The sequence below is a fragment of the Podarcis pityusensis genome, assembly GCF_964106645.2.
Source record: "Podarcis pityusensis genome assembly, chromosome: 14".
In the NCBI taxonomy this organism is placed as follows: domain Eukaryota; kingdom Metazoa; phylum Chordata; class Lepidosauria; order Squamata; family Lacertidae; genus Podarcis; species Podarcis pityusensis.
In genome coordinates, this window is record NC_138039.1 from 45,767,268 (window position 1) to 45,784,619 (window position 17,352).

The 17,352-nt window shown below is 49.0% G+C and overlaps 1 protein-coding gene across 2 annotated transcripts in view; it reads left to right on the forward strand.

The window, feature by feature from the left end:
* Positions 1-7,406, forward strand: part of HCN4 (hyperpolarization activated cyclic nucleotide gated potassium channel 4) — a 114,078-nt gene extending 106,672 nt beyond the window's left edge. For both annotated transcript variants that reach the window (XM_080980286.1, XM_080980285.1), the window contains 2 exons: positions 2,244-2,408; positions 5,674-7,406. In XM_080980286.1, coding sequence (XP_080836412.1) covers positions 2,244-2,408; positions 5,674-7,286 — 1,778 coding nt within the window. In that variant the 3' untranslated portion in view covers positions 7,287-7,406. The remainder of the gene's footprint in view (positions 1-2,243; positions 2,409-5,673) is intronic.
* Positions 7,407-17,352: the final 9,946 nt, after the last annotated feature.

Consider the following 17,352-nt stretch of genomic DNA (forward strand, 5'->3'; position numbering starts at 1 on the left):
GTAGTATTTAAAGCCATATTTCAGAATCCCTCCAAAATTGAGAGCCCCCACAGCTCCAAACATCTCACGGCCCATTGCCAGACTCGGAAAGTCCAAACATCCCTGCATAGGAGGGTCTATCCAACCCCCCATTTCCAAATCAGTCCAAACTTTATCTTTCCTAATCTGGCTTTTTCCAAGTTCATTTGTCAAATCCAAAAGCTCATGTTCCTGCTGGGCCGCAGCTCCCTCCATCTCTGGCGCCCAAGATTGCGCAACATCCTCTTCTCTCATCTGTTCTGTCAGGGCACACTCCTGATTTAATTCCTGGGTGGGCTCCGTATAGTTTCCCACTGCCTGTTCAAAAATTCTGACCGCATTAGTCATCAAATCCGTCTTCTCAGTTAACTGTTCCAGTAGAGTATTTATTTTACAGAGAGCACACAACAGAGCTTCTGAATTCATTGTCCTACAAGGTCACAAGCCTTTTCCCACGATTGTAATCTGTGACAGCTGCAAGCTCCCTGGAATTAGTTACAGTTTCCCAGTCTCCCTCTAGGGGGGAAACTTCTAGTTGTTCTTGCAACAAAGTTTCTTTTTAAAGATATTTTGTCAATATTTGTTCCTTTAAAATGTGAAAGGAAAAGGTGGAATCACTATGTTTCTCTTCTTTTAGCTATCTGTCAAAAACGTTTGTCTCTGGTCAATGAGCTTCAAACGTCAGTCCTGACACCCCACTCCAGGATCAGGACGGTGGAAAGTTACTTTACTTTAAACTCACTTCTGCAGGTTTAAACAGTCCGAAAAAGATCCCCCTTCTTCTCCTGCTGCCGAAGGGGGGTTCGAGGATTTTAAATGATGAAAGCTGATCCTTTAGAAGCGATTTTCTAAGCTCTAGTTACGTTGTCTTTGCTTTGTTCTTTCTACAAAGAAACGGAAGGCTGACTTCCTGTTTAGACCTTCCCGTTTCAGTACCAAATTGAAGTAAATCTTTAAATCCAATTCCTTTCTGCTCGCAAATCCTTATTTAAAGTCCAATTTGTTCAAAGTTTAAGTACTCATGGGTGCTTATTTTAGAAGCCAAATTGTCCCAGGAAAAAGGCAGCGCTCTCCGGCAATGGCTATGCGGCTTCGCTCCACGGAAATAGCAGTTGACTCACAGCACCGCGCCGCTTCCCCCTCTTCGCTTCGGAGCCCGTTAGTGGGTTCCTTTGCGGGTTGGGGGGGCGCTAAGGGTGCCCACCGAGTCCCATGGTCACAGGCTTCATTTGCCTGTGATTTTTAAAAGGGTCCCCGCTTCGCCGTAGTGGAAAAGACCCGTTTCGCGCGGAGCTAGTCCCTCCAGTTCAGAGGGAGTCTGCCATTGCCGATGGCACCACCCCGGAAGTCCTCCTGGACTGTGTCTTTGAACTCTGATGACCCCTATTGCTTGCTTGCCTAGGTGGAGGGGTGCATGAATATGTGTGGAATCTATCATACTGCCCCCCTTTTTTTTGCTTCTTGCCCTGCTTATCAGTGAGATACACCCTCCAAAATATTGTCCAGAAGGGAATATGGCTCTGGGTCTGAGAAAGACCACCCACTCAGTGGGTTTTGGAGAATAGGGACCCTCTGGCTGCAATTCTGAATTACTGGACACAGTAGAATGGTGGGAGGCGCCATCTGGGAAACCCCCAAGGGAAGAAGGCTCAGAGCCAGGGGATTGGTGGTGGAATGACTATGAGTGGTCAGAGGCAGAAGACTGGGAAGAGGTGTCGGAAGCTGAAGGGCTAACAGGCCTTAGTGAGCAGGGAGAGTCTGTGGCAGAGGGAAGTTCAGAATCAGAGGCAGAAGCTGAAGCAGGAGAGGAGGGAGACCAAGAGGCAGAGATGAGTCAGGCTGGTGAAGAGTCATGGGGGTCTCCCCCTCCTGCTGCAACAATCTCCCCTCCTCCCTTTTCTCCCAGAACCAGAAGAGGTATGAAGAGTGAAGAGCATAGAAAGGTGTGTCAGTGGAGTCTCGGATTGTTTGAGTAGGACCTGGTGAGGAGGAGATTTAGTCAGCTGTGGGAAGATCTTCAGTCTCCACAACTGCCTCCAAGGGCCAAGACCTACCAAGAAGAGTTGCCTTACTCATTAGGTCTGGCACCCCTCAGCAGGTCTTCCTTGCTTCTTCTAATAAAGCGTTAACTTCACTTCCTTCTTGTGATTTATTGCTGGCTGGCACCCTGACATAAATGCACTTGCGAAGGAATAAATGCCATTGTCTTTATTATGTCGTTTTAGAAATTTGCCTGCTGACTCGTGGCCGGCGGACGGCGAGTGTGAGAGCCGACACTTACTGCCGCCTCTACTCCCTCTCGGTGGACAACTTTAATGAGGTGCTTGAGGAGTATCCCATGATGAGGAGGGCTTTTGAAACGGTGGCCCTGGACAGACTGGACAGAATTGGTAAGTGGCTCACATGGTTATTGAGTTACCTGCAAACTCATAGGTAGAAGGAAGCACTGGAAGCAAAATTCAGCATCCAGAGGTTCTCAGCTTCTATGCTTTAAAAAGCAAGTTTCTAGTCCTTGTCGTTATTCAACTTTCTTCCACCAACAAATCCAGGAGAGAAGTTAATCTGAATACACAAAACAAAGCCAAACTCATTTCCCCCTCAACCATGCAAGAGAGATAAACAAAAGACTTAAGCTTCCAGCCCTGCAGAGACAAAACCATTAAACATGTAGCTGTTGTCAGGTGAAATCTTCAAAGCCTAACATTTCTTGGTGTCAGGTGGAATGGCAGGAAGTAGAACTCCAGTGCCTTGGGTTGCTTTTTATTCTTCCCAGTGATTTCAATAGAAAGAGACAAAAACTATACTAATCAACCAAATTTGCAGGTCGCAGTTTTTCTTGAAAAGCAGGATTTGCTTTACCTTAGCACAGAATTTTGATTATTTTTGAATGCAGGTTACATGGGCTCCTGGTTCTAAGTATGGCAGATGTGGGTGTGCTGTCCTTCATTTTCTCACCCATCCATCTATGTCCTAACTCATACATAACATTCAGCGCTGCTTTCTTGGGGAAGGGCCACAGCTTAGTGGTAGAGCATCCTTTTTGCATGGCAGAAGGTCCCAGGTTCAATCCCTGGCATCTTCAGGTTGACTTTGCATCCATCTGTCTCAGGAGGTGATGGAGGAGTGTGCCTTTGGGACTGATGTCGAACTGTTGGAAGCTCACAGCGCCTGCTGTGGCTGTAGAGACTGATATGGGAGAGCCATATTTTCCTGCAGATGGGGCAGATGAAGGTGTCTGGTTGTGCTGCTGCAGACGAAAGAGCCTCGATTTGAAACCCTGAGGAGCTGCTGCCAGTCAGTGTAGGCAAGACTGAATGAGATGGATCAATGCACCGACTCCATATAAGGCAGCTCCCTGTGTTCTTAATGTGTGTGCAACAACAGCACACTATTTTACCTAGTACTTCATGCAGTGCAGGAAGCAGTGGTGGCTGCCACTGAGCAACAGCCCTTCCTACGCATTCTCTGCCTGGTTAGAAGTTCCAGAGGAAGTGCTAGGTAGATTTGGCTTAGGTAGGTCTCATACTGTCTCTGTGGAATGTTTGTGTGTGGCACTGGGGACAAGGCACATGGATGTGTGGGCTGCACACTTTCACAGGAGCAGGTGAGCTTTGAGTATGTTCTGTAAAGGTAGCCGAGCCTTAAGGTCCATAAATAGCAACACCCTAGAAGTCCTGGGCTCTAAGGAAGTCAGATTAGCCTCAACCAGAGCCAGGGCCTTTTCAACACTGGCTCCGGCCTGGTGGAACGCTCTGCCTCATGAGACCAGGGCCCTGCAGGATCTGATTTCTTTCCGCAGGGCCTATAAGACAGAGTTGTTCCGCCTGGCCTTTGGCTTGGAATCAATTTGATTCCTTTCCCCTCTTACTTTTTTCCTTTCTCCTCCTGTGAAGAGGCTGCATCTTAATGTTGTATTTAAATTTTGTTTTTTAAGTTGTATTTCAATCAATTGTTTTTATATCGGGTGTTAGCCGCCCTGAGCCCGGTCTTGGCTGGGAAGGGTGGGGTATAAATAAAATTTATTATTATTATTATTATTTGCTGAAGCAACACAGGTGAATTCAGAAGAGCACAATAGAAATTGTGCAGGCAGCACTATTCCAACCCAACGCTGTATCCAAAGTGGGGGAGGGGAGTTGTGTGTGTTTTAAATTCAGCTTCCACAAATCTCTCCAGCGATGCCACTTGAGAACCGCAGGGCTGCTGCTGTTCCATGATGTGGGCATCCAAGAACAATGCAAGAATACAAAAGGACTTGAGGTGGGGGGAGGCCTGTAGCTGCCTGGATTTCTAAAGCACAGCCAAAAGGCGCATGACCAGGACACAATCAGAGGGACACACAAAGGCTGCTGTTAATCACTGGAAAATGCTAATAATTGCAAGCTTAAAATGTGATTAAGTGATACAGTTGTGGATAACTTCATTCCCCACCCCAAATGGCGCACACACTTTGCATTATGTGCTGGAGCCCTGTCAGGGGTGGGGCGGGAAAGAGAGAGAGAGAGAGAGAGATCTTGAGGCTGGTTGCACCTGACTTGACTATTCCTCATAAATCTCGCCCTCTCCCTTTTCAATGTGCCCAAATTCATTGTGCAACTTTGAACAGCTTTCTAAAACAAAGCACACAATTTTTCGGGAACATTGCTGAGGAAGAAAATGAAAACTCTTTCTTTCTCCTGCATTTGTTTTGCAGCAGATAAGAGACTAGAAAATGCTTCCCTGAGTTTGTCCTTAATGTAATGGAGGGAGAAGAACATAACAAAAGAACTTAAGGGCAGCTACAGTGGATCAGACCTAAGCGGTGCTATTTTTCTAGAAAAAGAGGTGCCAGGAACTCACCGTGAACACCTTCCTTGTTCTCTTACCATGTCAGTGGAGCCCACCTAAGAGGTGCCGGAACTGAGTCCCAGTGAGTTCCTGCTGAAAAGAAACCCTGGACAGAAGGGCCACCAGCCTTCCCCAGCCTGGTGCCCCCAGTCAGCATGGCCAGCAATCAGGGATGAAGGGAGTTGTAGTCATGTATGCCAATGTGGGACACGGGTGGCACTGTGGGTTAAACCACAGAGCCTAGGGCTTGCCGATCAGAAGGTCGGCGGTTCAAATCCCCGCGACGGGGTGAGCTCCCATTGCTCGGTCCCTGCTCCTGCCAACCTAGCAGTTCGAAAGACGTCAAAGTGCAAGTAGATAAATAGGTAATAGGTACCACTCTGGCGGGAAGGTAAACGGTGTTTCCGTGCGCTGCTCTGGTTCACCAGAAGCGGCTTAGTCATGCTGGCCACATGACCTGGAAACTGTACGCCGGCTCCCTCGGCCAGTAAAACGAGATGAGCACCGCAACCCCAGAGTCGGCCGCGACTGGACCTAATAGTCAGGGGTCCCTTTACATTTACCTTTATGCTAATGTGGTATTTTGGTGAGAGTCTTAAACTAGGATCTGGGAGAATGGGGTTCAGATCTTGACTCAATGACCTCTTTTTCCACTGCTCCCCTCCCCGAAACTGGTCTTGAAAGAAGAATAGGGTGGTGTGTGCTCATGGTTACAATGTAGGTATGGTCCCAACCCACCCCCACCCTCCAAAAGGTTGGCGATCTCTGGTTTGGGCTTCTAGGAGGCCCCTCATTGCAGTTCTTAATTTTCTTCTGCTTCCTTCACAGGAAAGAAGAACTCCATCCTGCTCCACAAAGTCCAGCATGATCTCAACTCGGGTGTCTTCAACTACCAGGAGAACGAGATCATCCAGCAAATCGTGCAGCACGACCGAGAGATGGCCCACTGTGCGCATAACGTCCAGGCCGCTGCCGCCGCCGCATCGACCCCCACGCCGGTTATCTGGACGCCACTGATCCAGGCCCCTTTGCAAGCCGCAGCGGCCACCACATCCGTAGCAATAGCTCTCACCCACCACCCTCGCCTCCCAACAGCCATTTTCCGCCCGCCCGTCTCTGTTCTGGGTTCCTTGGGGCAGGCCCCGAACCAGACTCCGAGGCAGCTGAGGAGACTTCACTCCTTGGTGTCTTCGGCCGGGCCTTCCATTGTGGGCTCCCCTTCAAGCACGCAATCCCAGCAGCACACCCCGGGGGCAGACACCCTCTCGTCGTCCTCCTTCCAGATCCAGCAGCTGGCTGGCTTCACGGCCTCGGCCGGCTTGGGCCAGTTCCACCGGGCTTCGGCTGGCTCTCCGTCGGCTGCCTCGACTCAGCAGCAGCCCTTGGGGAGCCCGTCCTCGGCAGGCCTGGGCCTGTTGCACCAGGGACCTTCGAATTCCCCAGAAGGGGTGGCTCAGCAGCAGGCTCCCGACAGCAATCTCCTGAGTGGCTTTGGCCCCTTCCAGAAGGCCCCTGCTAGTTCGCCATCCACCGCCTTCCCCCAGCTATCCTCCAATTCCCCCGGCAGCCCCCTTGGCCGCACCCAAGCCGCTTGCAGCAACAAGCCCGCCCAGCCAGGCCAGGCCCAGCAGCTCTCAGGAACTGGAGCCCTGGGAGGGACGAACCACTTTCCGTTGCCTCCCTCCTCAAGCCCACCACCCTCCAGCTTAAGCCAGCTGGCACAGGCCTCCGGAGGCTCCCCATCGGCCTCGTGCCAAACCCAGCCAAGTGCATTAGGACCTTCCGCTTCTCCTGCTGCGACCGTAGCTCAGTTGCACCACGAAAGGTCACCCTTTGCCTCTATGTCTCCTTTGAAACAGCCCACCGGTGCCCCTCCTCCGCTGTTCCCACCCTCAGGCCTTAGCCCTCCTAGTCAATGTGCTGCAGCCAGGACTTTGCAGTGTGCCCCTTCTGGGGCAAGGGGCTCCCACGGATCTCTGCTGATGCCTCAGACCTCCAGTCCACCTCTACAGGTCCTTCAGCCCAGGAGTACGCCGCCGCCGCCGCTTCCACCGGGACGGTTAAGCCAGGACCTCAAGTTCATCTCTGCTTCCCATCCATCTCTGCCCCACGAAACGGCTCAGACTTTAAGCCAAGGCTCTTCTCCCCACTCCTCTAGGGAATCTGTTTCTAGTTTCTCATCTTTCTCTGGAGGAGGGGGAGCAGGAGGAGGAGGAGGGACCAGGCCTCTAGGGAAGCCATACAGCTCTGTACCAGGGCGAGTGACTCTACCACGCCAGATGTCCTCAGGTTCACTGCCTCCGCCACCTGCATTTGAGGCCAGTTGCGCTATCCCCCCACCTCTGACTGCTGTTGTGACTGCTGTCGAAGGGAGGAAAGGGTCTATAGGGCTCACTGGGGAACGAGAGCCCATCCGATCGAAACTGCCCTCCAATTTGTGAGATGCTCTCCTTCTCTCCCCCTCACCTACATTTTCTGGCCGCCATCCCTCTTGGCCACAGTTTGGAGGAGCCGGATTTATTTCATTTGTGCTTTTTAGATTCCAATAGACTTTTACATGACTCCCATTTTCTTCCTTTGTTTTCTTCAAGCTAACTATGATTAGAGGTTTAAAAAAAAAAAAAAGGAGAACAACAGCAGCAAAAAAGATAACCAGGTATTCTTAGAGCTATAGATTTTGAGTCACTTTCTTTTATAGAGTATTTTACTACACGGAGAAAAAGATTGGGGGGTGGGGGAAGGAATGTAATCAATATGTGATAATAATAAGAACAACTCGGAGAGTAGATGTGCAGCCGATGTAAAGGATAAAGATAAGAAAATTGGCTCCCTTTGGAGAAACAGATCTCTCATTGATGTAAATCGGTGCCAGGAATCCAGGGGTCACCTCTTGAGTTGATAAGATCTGGAATCCCGTGTCCACATGCCAAATTTCCAATTACATCTGAAGAGGTTACACGTGGGATCTCAGAAAGATATACAAGTAAGAAGAAACGAGAATTCACTCCCCTTGAGGGGCAATGGAATACGTTGAACCAAACTTTCACAAATTGCCAGAATCGAAATGGTTCATACCTCTAGACCCTCTTTCCACTAAATTTGTGGGGGGGTTTCTTAAACCTATTCCACCCCTGTCCCCTGTTGTTTTTCTGCTGAAAACACACTCACTCAGTCTCTCTCTCTCTCTCTCTCTCTCTCTCTCTCTCTCACACACACACACACACACACACACATCCACCTCTCTAGGGATGGAGGGGAAATTTGATTCGGTTTGCATTTAAAGGCAAAGCTATCAAATTCACATTTTCTGAAATAGTATGCTAAACAAAACAGCTATTATTCAAAATTCACATTTACCTGAATTTTGCAATGCAGTTCTCTAACTTAACTGAATAACAATTGTAATTGTATATTAGTCGAAATTGTGCATTAAAATGAATATTTTTGTGAAAATGGCATAAAAAATGCATTATGTTAGGGAAGATTGCTTGCAGAAATGTGCATTAGTCAAAAAAACAGCAGTCAAAATTGCATCAATTGGGGGAAATGCTGATGAATTTTCAAGAGGACTTAAAAACAAATCACACATTGCTGCAAAATGGAGAACTGAACTTAAGATTGGGAAAAGAAGAGAAGGTGACAGAACCGAAATTGACAGATTCCCTTCCATCCCTATAACACCTCGCCCTCTGCACTGAACCCTACTGGGGGGAAACTAAAGTGCTTGTATTCTTTCCCCTGCACAGCTTTCAATGGAATAGTGAATGGCACATAGGGAAGGGGCTGCGAAAGGGAATAACCCATCACCCTCCAGATGCTATTGAACTACAGCTCACAGCATCCCTGACCATTGTCCCTGCTGCTGGAGGATGATGGGAATTGGAGTCCAACAGTATCTGGGAGGGTCACAGGTCCCCCTTCTCCGACCTAACCTGTGCTCATCCTTCACTTCAGATTCCAGCCTCAGGACCACAACATTGTGTTTGGGTTTTAAAAACTCACCCCAGAAAACAGCAAGCAAACTTCAAATAGTTCCACCTAGTGGTCAACTCGCCACTAAGACTTTGAAGGGGAGGGGAGGAGCAAGCAAATTCAGAAATCAACACTGGGACATGGCAAAACTTGGGATTCAGAGGTCTGCAAAACATTTGATGTCAGTACTCAGTTTCTGCTGTGTTTTGTGGAAGGGCATTAGCAAGACTTTGTTCCTAATGCATTTGTTGCTTTCAGAAGCTCTGGGTTTTCTTTTCTAAGCTCCTTCTAGGCCAAACATCATACTTTCAATGTTCTTCCATTGTATCCATCATTGCATGGCTGGCCAGTGGGGCTCTTTGGGCCTGTTATGCCCTGCTGAAATTCTAGCAGCAACAGACAACCTCGGCAAAGAGTGCAAAATGATGAGAGCGTTTGCTTGCCCACTGAACAAGGGACCTCCCATTTTACCGTTCATTTCGAATGTGATGTGCCAACTACAGAGGTGCGTCCAACCTTCTTGCATCAGACTGGCTGGCACATCCATGGGCATTGCAGTGCTCTTAGCATGGCAACAGGGCTGTGATGAGCTGCCTGCTGTTGTGTGGAAGCCAAGGGCTTGCGGGGGGCGGGGGGAGCATTCAGTAAGAAAATGTATTTGACAGTCCCATACACTCGGTCCATCACACCACCAAGGAATCACAGCTGGCGTCACACACACACACACACACACACACACAGAGTTGGAGGGTGTCCTCCCATCAATACCTATTTTTATGACGACGCGCTCAGCAATTGCACCAGCCCTGCCATATATGTGTTTCTGCCCCTGTTTTGAAAGGGCTGCAGAAACCAGACTTTACTGTGTACAATGATAATGAGCAATAAAACTCCCACAAGGCTGGGAGGATCCTGTGTGCTCCTTTAGGTAGATTTTTGAGCATCCCTGATCAACAGAGGTCTCCATGGCCCAAGACAAGTCCTTAATGGATAAACCAAGCTGGTGGGCAGATATCCCATGCTGCAACCTCATCGCTCCTGTCCCAATCCATTTCATCTTCCCATCTTCCCTACCTTCCTTCCAACATGTGTCTGTGCGTACCTGGAGGGGGAAATGGCCTCTCCATCTCTTGCACCTTGTTTTCCACCAAGTCGTCCTGCTCCTCTTTGTTACCCAGGTTTTCCAAGATTCTTTCTGCTGTTCCACGGATCCAGAGCAAAGAGTTAGGAGACAGCCAGGCTATAGGCAGCGGTGCCAAAACTCACCAGAACAATAGTATTGTGGAATCTTCCTGCTCCCCTGGGCTTTCCCCAGTTCGCTTGATTTTATACCAAAATTTTGTTTTTGCAAAAAAAGAAAACCACAAAAAAAACCTCTTGATATGTGCCTGTTATCTCCGAATGTTTGCCCCCCAAATATAGCCAGCTGCTCCTGCTTTTAAGCGCTTTGCTGGGTTGGAACTAAGGTGTAATTCAAGCTTCGGTCTTCCTTACAGATTCAAGGGAACTCGGTGGGGGGGAGGGGAGGGGATATTTTCTACTAAAACAGATAATACAGCTATATAGATGTGTGTGTGTACAGATGTGTGTATGCTGCAAACACATATGCATCCATATGCATAACAACCTGCGCATACATATATATATATATATATTCTAGTTTTAAAATATATGCCAATACTGACCTTCCTTGAAGGGGCCATAGGCAGCTAAAGTTAGTTGTTGCGATTAAGTGCAGGTTGAAAGCAATGCAGCAAATTCAACATGTCTAAACTTAGGCCTGTGGAGTGTAGCAGGTTGGAGCGTCAGGAGTCAGACCAGGGAGACCTGGGATCCAATCCCCGCCCCCCCCCTTAGCATCAAAGCTCGCTGGCAAACTCTAGGCCAGCCAATCTGTTTCCGTCTAACCTACCTCACAGGGTTGTGAGGACAAAAGGAGGGAGGCACGCCTACTTCCCCGAGACATCTGGAGCTAAGCAAGGTGCATGTAAAAAGGCGAACAATACAATTGGCCCCATTGCTTCCATGGCACATACCATCCTTTTCAAAATGCTTAAGCAGGAGTAGCCCATGTGGTGCCCTGCAGATGTTGTTGCACTCCAAGTCTCCTCAACCCCAGCTAGCCTGGCCAATGGAGCCGCAGACCAGCAACATCTGCAGACCACCGTGTTGCCTACACGGTGTGGAGGAGTATTGTGCCCCCATCTCATGCCCCCAAAGGAAAAAACGAAGGCACCTGCAACCAAAATGGAGAGATCAGCTTTGAAGATTTTTCTCTCTTCCCCCCGCCCCCACTGGTAATCAAGATATTTTGATAGAACTCAACAGCTTGTCTCCCAGGGATGAAGGTGAATAGTTTGCAGGTGGCCAGTACAGTGAAGAATTATGTGCTGTGCAATACCACATCTTTGAGCACATCCTGGAAACTGGGATGGTCACATCTGCATTCAGAGTACCCCCCCTTGCCCCTGTTCCTCCCTTCCCCAGGCACCTGCTTTCCCAACTGCCTCTCTTGGAATTGAGAAAAAGTCACCCATTGTAGACAGGTGCTTTGGCTTGGTTTGACGATAAACGATGTTCAGGTTTCTGAATTCTGCTGCAGCAGGTACCAAATCACTAACCACAGCTGAAGACCCCCATTAGGTTTGACCCAGTAGCTAAAAAGTTCAGGGGGTTGTGTTTTTTGGGGGGTGGGGAAGTGCTGTAGGGTTGGGGTTTGAAATATAAAAACAGACATAATAAAACAAAATCTTAGTAAAATATGCCATCCTCTGTTTCTGTATCTGCTTTCTTGGCCAAGTTTCCAGACTCTGAAGGACAGTATCAAGATGTGGTGGAGGCCAGATCATTAGGGAAAATGGGGCACAATTTTTTCCATTCGTCATCCTCGTTTTTCACTAGCACTCTCACAGGAGAAAGGGAGAGGCCCATCACTGCCCTCACCAACACTCTTGATATAATCCTACCTTCCTCACTTTCCAAAGTGCCCTTCACACATTGCCCCACGAGTGTCTTGGGGCTCCTCCAAACAACCTGTTTATTGAGAATTCATCCTGCTTTGCTTGCACAAAGCATATCTGGAACATAGATTGTATCTGCTCCTTATTGCATGTTCATGCTGGTTTGTTTGTATGACAATGTATGTATTATATCACTCCCCGCCCCCACCCCTGCCCCCGCCCATTTCTTCCCATTCACTGCGTACATCATTCATTCACTGCAGCAAGCAAATCAGGATGAGTCATTGTGATAGAGCCTCACCACAAACCAATCAGAGTGAATGCTCAGTAAAGACCAGACTTAGCCTAACCTTTGTGCAAGCAGATCAGGATGAATGCCCAGTGAATAGGTCTGTCCGGAGGAGCCTGTTGTAAGGACAGTGACCATTTAGAACAGGGGTCAGCAAACTTTTTCAGCAGGGGGCCGGTCCACTGTCCCTCAGACCTTGTGGGGGGCTGGACTATATTTTGAAAAAAAAAATATGAATGAATTCCTATGGCCCACAAATAACCCAGAGATGCATTTTAAATAAAAGGACACATTCTACTCATGTAAAAACATGCTAATTCCCGGACTGTCCATGGGCCAAATTTAGAAGGCGATTGGGCTGGATCCGGACCCTGGGCCTTAGTTTGCCTACCCATGATTTAGAACAAGCAGCTGAATGAAGCAACAGCCACAGGTGCTGTGATCGCTGTGCTTCCCTTTTATATAATTCAGCTTTACGAATAAGTGTGGCTGAGTGTGCCTCTTAAATTTCTGTACTCCTGGGCCCGCACACAGGCATGTGGTATGCAAGCCTTTTAAAATGCAGCAAAAGATTCGTAGGACAACCAAATTTCTCATTTGGGCACTTCTCACGCATACTATCGTTAATGAAAATTATATGGATGGCAAGAGAGATCCTGGCCTTCTCTTCTGGCACCATGAGCTGATATTTTAAATGTTTCCTTCTTCTTTGTGATAATGCCTGAAATCTGCACAAACATTTGTTCCTTTGGTATTATTGCTGTTATTGTTTCCATTTTTTTGCTATCCAAAAAAAAATCCTCAAAGTGGTTTAAGTGCAATAAAACCACATCAAATGGTTCACATAACAAAATACATGAAAATATCCGTATTCCTAAACATAATATAAAATTGGAGAGCACTGCTAAGATTCCAATCAACACCACCCAACCGTGCATCCAGCCACACTAACCATCCATTTCACACAACCACTACAACCATTCGCTGCCTCAAGCATTAAAACCAGGAAGCAAGTGTAAATAAACCACTCGCACTCAACAATATTGCAACTCAAGTGCAAGAAATAAGATACGTGGTGTAAGTCAGGAGTCAGGGAGGCTCCTACAGTCTGGGGGGCTGCACCCCCCCCCCCCCGACAACCTGAAGGCTGAAGCTGGAATGGGCAGAGCCAGAGGCAAAAAGTGGGCGGAGCAATAAATGTACATTTTACCTTTGTTTCTACCTGCACAAACCTACCTACTTCTATCCTCCATTCAGGCAAGCGAGAGGCATCACCAGAGTTGAAGGACACATTTTAGCCAGGCAGAGAAACACCCAAGGAGCAGGCAGGTGTGGAGGGTGTGTATGGCATGGGGAAAATCTTAAGAGCATTTACAGTTGTACCTCGGGTTAAGAACTTAATTCGTTCTGGAGGTCCGTTCTTAACCTGAAACTGTTCTTAACCTGAGGTACCACTTTAGCATCTTAAAAAGCAGAGACATCACCTTGACAACAAAGGTCCATATAGTGAAAGCTATGGTTTTCCCAGTAGTGATGTATGGAAGTGAGAGCTGGACCATAAAGAAGGCTGATCGTCGAAGAATTGATGCTTTTGAATTATGGTGCTGGAGGAGACTCTTGAGAGTCCCATGGACTGCAAGAAGATCAAACCTATCCATCCTTAAGAAAATCAGCCCCGAGTACTCACTGGAAGGACAGATCCTGAAGCTGAGGCTCCAATACTTTGGCCACCTTATGGTAAAGACCCTGACGTTGGAAAAGATGGAGGGCACAAGGAGAAGGGGAGGGCACAAGGAGACGACAGAGGACAAGATGGTTGGACACTGTTCTCGAAGCTACCAACATGAGGCTGACCAAACTGCAGGAGGCAGTGGAAGACAGGAGTGCCTGGCGTGCTCTGGTCCATGGGGTCAGAGAGAGTCGGACACGACTAAACAACAACAACCACTTTAGCTAATGGGGCCTCCCGCTGCCGCTGCGCCACCGCCACATGATTTCTGTTCTCATCCTGAAGCAAAGTTCTTAACCTGAGGTACTATTTCTGGGTTAGCAGGGTCTGTAACCTGAAGCATCTGTAACCCGAGGTACCACTGTATTTACCCACCTCAACCTGGGCCAGAGGTTCCCCATAGCAGTACATGAAGCCTGGATTTTAGGAGTACATAAATGAGAAGGCCCTCCTCCTCTCTCAGGCACACACTCGCATATAAAGCCGGCAGGGATCCCCTCTCCCTCCCCCAGCATCAATGTTGCTTCGGAAGATCCCAGCCTTGTGGAGCCCCTTGTGCTCTCCAGCTCCATGGAAACACCAGGCAAGCAGAACACAGCGTTGAGCGGGAGGGCGGCTGCTGCAGGCTGGCCGTTGCTGCGCTCTGGGAAACCCTGAAGCAGGGAGGTGCCCTCTCCTTCACCCTCGCCCGCCTCCCTCCCTTCCTCCCTGCTGCGTCCTTTATGGGTGGGTAGATGGAAGAGGAAAGAGATGCATTTAAAGCATCCAGGCTGGGCAAGGCAGGATTCCTCCCCTCCCCATGCACAGCCCTCTGGCATCTGCAGGAAATGAGGCAGGAACAAGGTGAAATGTGCTTTTCTCTCCCCTGAGCCCCCGTCAAGCGCATGCTGTGTCAGTAAGAGGGTACAAAAGGCAGTTGTGCCTGGGAAAGATTTATTTGGGGGACCCTGGAAAACCAGTTGGACAGCGTGGGCAGTACTGGGCTGATGGGCTATTTATGTACTTGCTATTACTATTATCAAGGGACATGGGTGGCACTGTGGTCTAAACCACAGAGCCTAGGGCTTGCCGATCAGAAGTTTGGCGGTTTGAATCCCCGCGATGGGGTGAACTCCCGTTGCTCAGTCCCAGCTCCTGCCAACCTAGCAGTTTGAAAGCACGAAGTGCAAGTAGATAAATAGGTACCACTCCGGCGGGAAGGTAAACGGTGTTTCCATGCGCTGCTCTGGTTTCACCAGAAGTGGCTTAGTCATGCTGGCCACAGGACTCGGAAGCTGTCTGCGGACAAACAGCAGCTCCCTCGGCCTATAGAGCGAGATGAGCACCGCAACCCCAGAGTTGTCTGCGAATGGACCTAACGGTCAGGGGTACCTTTACCTTTACTATTATCACCACTACTGATGATGTAAGGGAGGGAGAACCCACCAGCAGTCCTGGTTTGTAGAGTCAGGAACACGGGCACCTGCCTTACCAGAGTCAGACCCTTGGGCCCATCTAGCTCAGTGTGGTGGCTCTGAAAGGTTTCAGACAAGAGGCCCCTTTCAGCCCAACCACAAGATGCCGAAGTTTGAACCCAGCTCTTTTGCATGCAAGCAGTGAGCCATGGCCCTAGACAAAGCACACACAGAGAAGAGATGGCTGTACATGCCAGGGCTGTACACATCCACCTTGTGGTTCTGATGTGGGGCTTCCAATCAGGTCAATTTGCCCCGGGCCAACCTGGGGGCCCTGTCTTCCACTGCCTCCCGCAGTTTGGTCAAACTCATGCTGGTAGCTTTGAGAACACTGTCCAACCATCTCGTCCTCTGTCATCCCCTTCTCCTTCTGCCCTCAATCTTTCCCAACATCAGGGTCTTTTCCAGGGAGTCTTCTCTTCTCATGAGGTGGCCAAAGTATTGGAGCCTCGAGGGAGCACCCTGCAACCCAAAAGACTGATGCCTCTGATGAATGCTGAGGAGCAATCCTTTTGGGTGGGGGCATCAGGCAGGAAGGAGAGCCAGGAATAGTCAGGCTCCTGCTACCTTCTCTTGGGAAGATGGGTTTTCCTCTCTGATGGCTGCCCCATGACAGCTCCAGATAGCTCTGGGTTGTCCAACCCAACCTGTCCATCTGTCTCAGCCCGCATCAACTCACACCTCAATCCCTCTGAACAGGCCCGATTTGTCTTTTTCCAATTCGAATCCATGCTCAGTCCTCATATTTATACTGCCCCATCCATAGCATGGCACTTTACAAAGAGTGAGGCAGTTCACAATCTAGAAAAAGATGTGAGGAAGAAACACAGAGGTAGCAGATGCAGGGAAATACGTGATTAATGCAAAAGCATGGATTCTGACCTAGCTGCAACATGGTAATGTTTTGCAGAGGGGGGAAAATGTCCCCCACCCCCAGAGCTATTCTGCAGGGGGGGGGGAGGTGTCTGTTCTCAGTAGGTACATTTTGCTGCCCTGGCGGCAACCACCCTCCCCTTTGCTACTTGAATAGTCCAATCATAAGACAGACCAATTTGGCAAATGATTTCTTTCGCAAATTCCTGTTATGACCGCAAGAGGGCACTGCCTTTCCAGGCAAAATCTATCTAGAAGCTGATTTCCAGAGGGGGAGTCCAGGTGACTGCTTTCTGCTGTGCTTTCAAGCATCTTTACGATGCGGCCTTGAACTGGCTGGGATACGTCTAAGCGACAAAGTGGACCAGAGATTCCACTTCCTGTCCTCCATTTCTTCTCTCTCCCCCCACTCCAGCCGCTTCCTGGCATCAAGGGCCATTATCCTTAATAGTGATTGAGATTATTTTTTTGCTAAGTACAAGGGAAATGGGATCCCAGGATGACTTAAAAATACCAGTTGCCGTGACAACGCAGCAGTGGATGATAAGGAGACCTCATTTGTGGCTTAATGGCTGGGAGAGAATAGCTAATTAAACACCAGCCTGACAAGAAAATTAGCAGGTGAGCAAAAGCCTTGTCCAACCTGTCTCTCCGTCTTCATTGAGGTGATCATTATGGTCTGGTGGTATTATTATTTTATTCTTCCCCTCTGCAGTTCGACCGCTGTGTACGGCTGCCGGGAAATGAAGCAATAGGGATTCTGCAGTGGCAGAAAAGGCAGTAGCACTTTAGGTTGCAAGTGGGGCAATTTTTTAAAGAAAGGAATCCTGTTGTCGTGGACTGGTGTAGTCACAGAGTGGTGGTGGGGGAACCAGCTGGGGGACCCCCAGGGGAAGAAGGTTCAGAACCCGGGAAGTGGTGGTAGGATGACAATAAATGGTCAGAGGGAAGAGAGGGAAAAGACTGGGGAAAGGAGATGTTGGAAGCTAAAGGGGTAAGAGGGCTCAGGGGGTTGGGAGAGCCTGTAGCAGAGAGAAGTTCAGAAACAGAAGTGGGGGAGGACGAAGGCCAAGAGGCAGAGAGGAGTCTGGCTGGTGAAGAGGCAAGGTGTCTCTCCCTCCTGCTGCAACAAGCTTCCCTCTCCTCAGGTCTCCCAGAACCAGGAGAGGCATGAAGAGGGCAGAGAAGTTAGCTTCATGCAGGCGGAGTCTCAGATTACTTGGGGAAAAC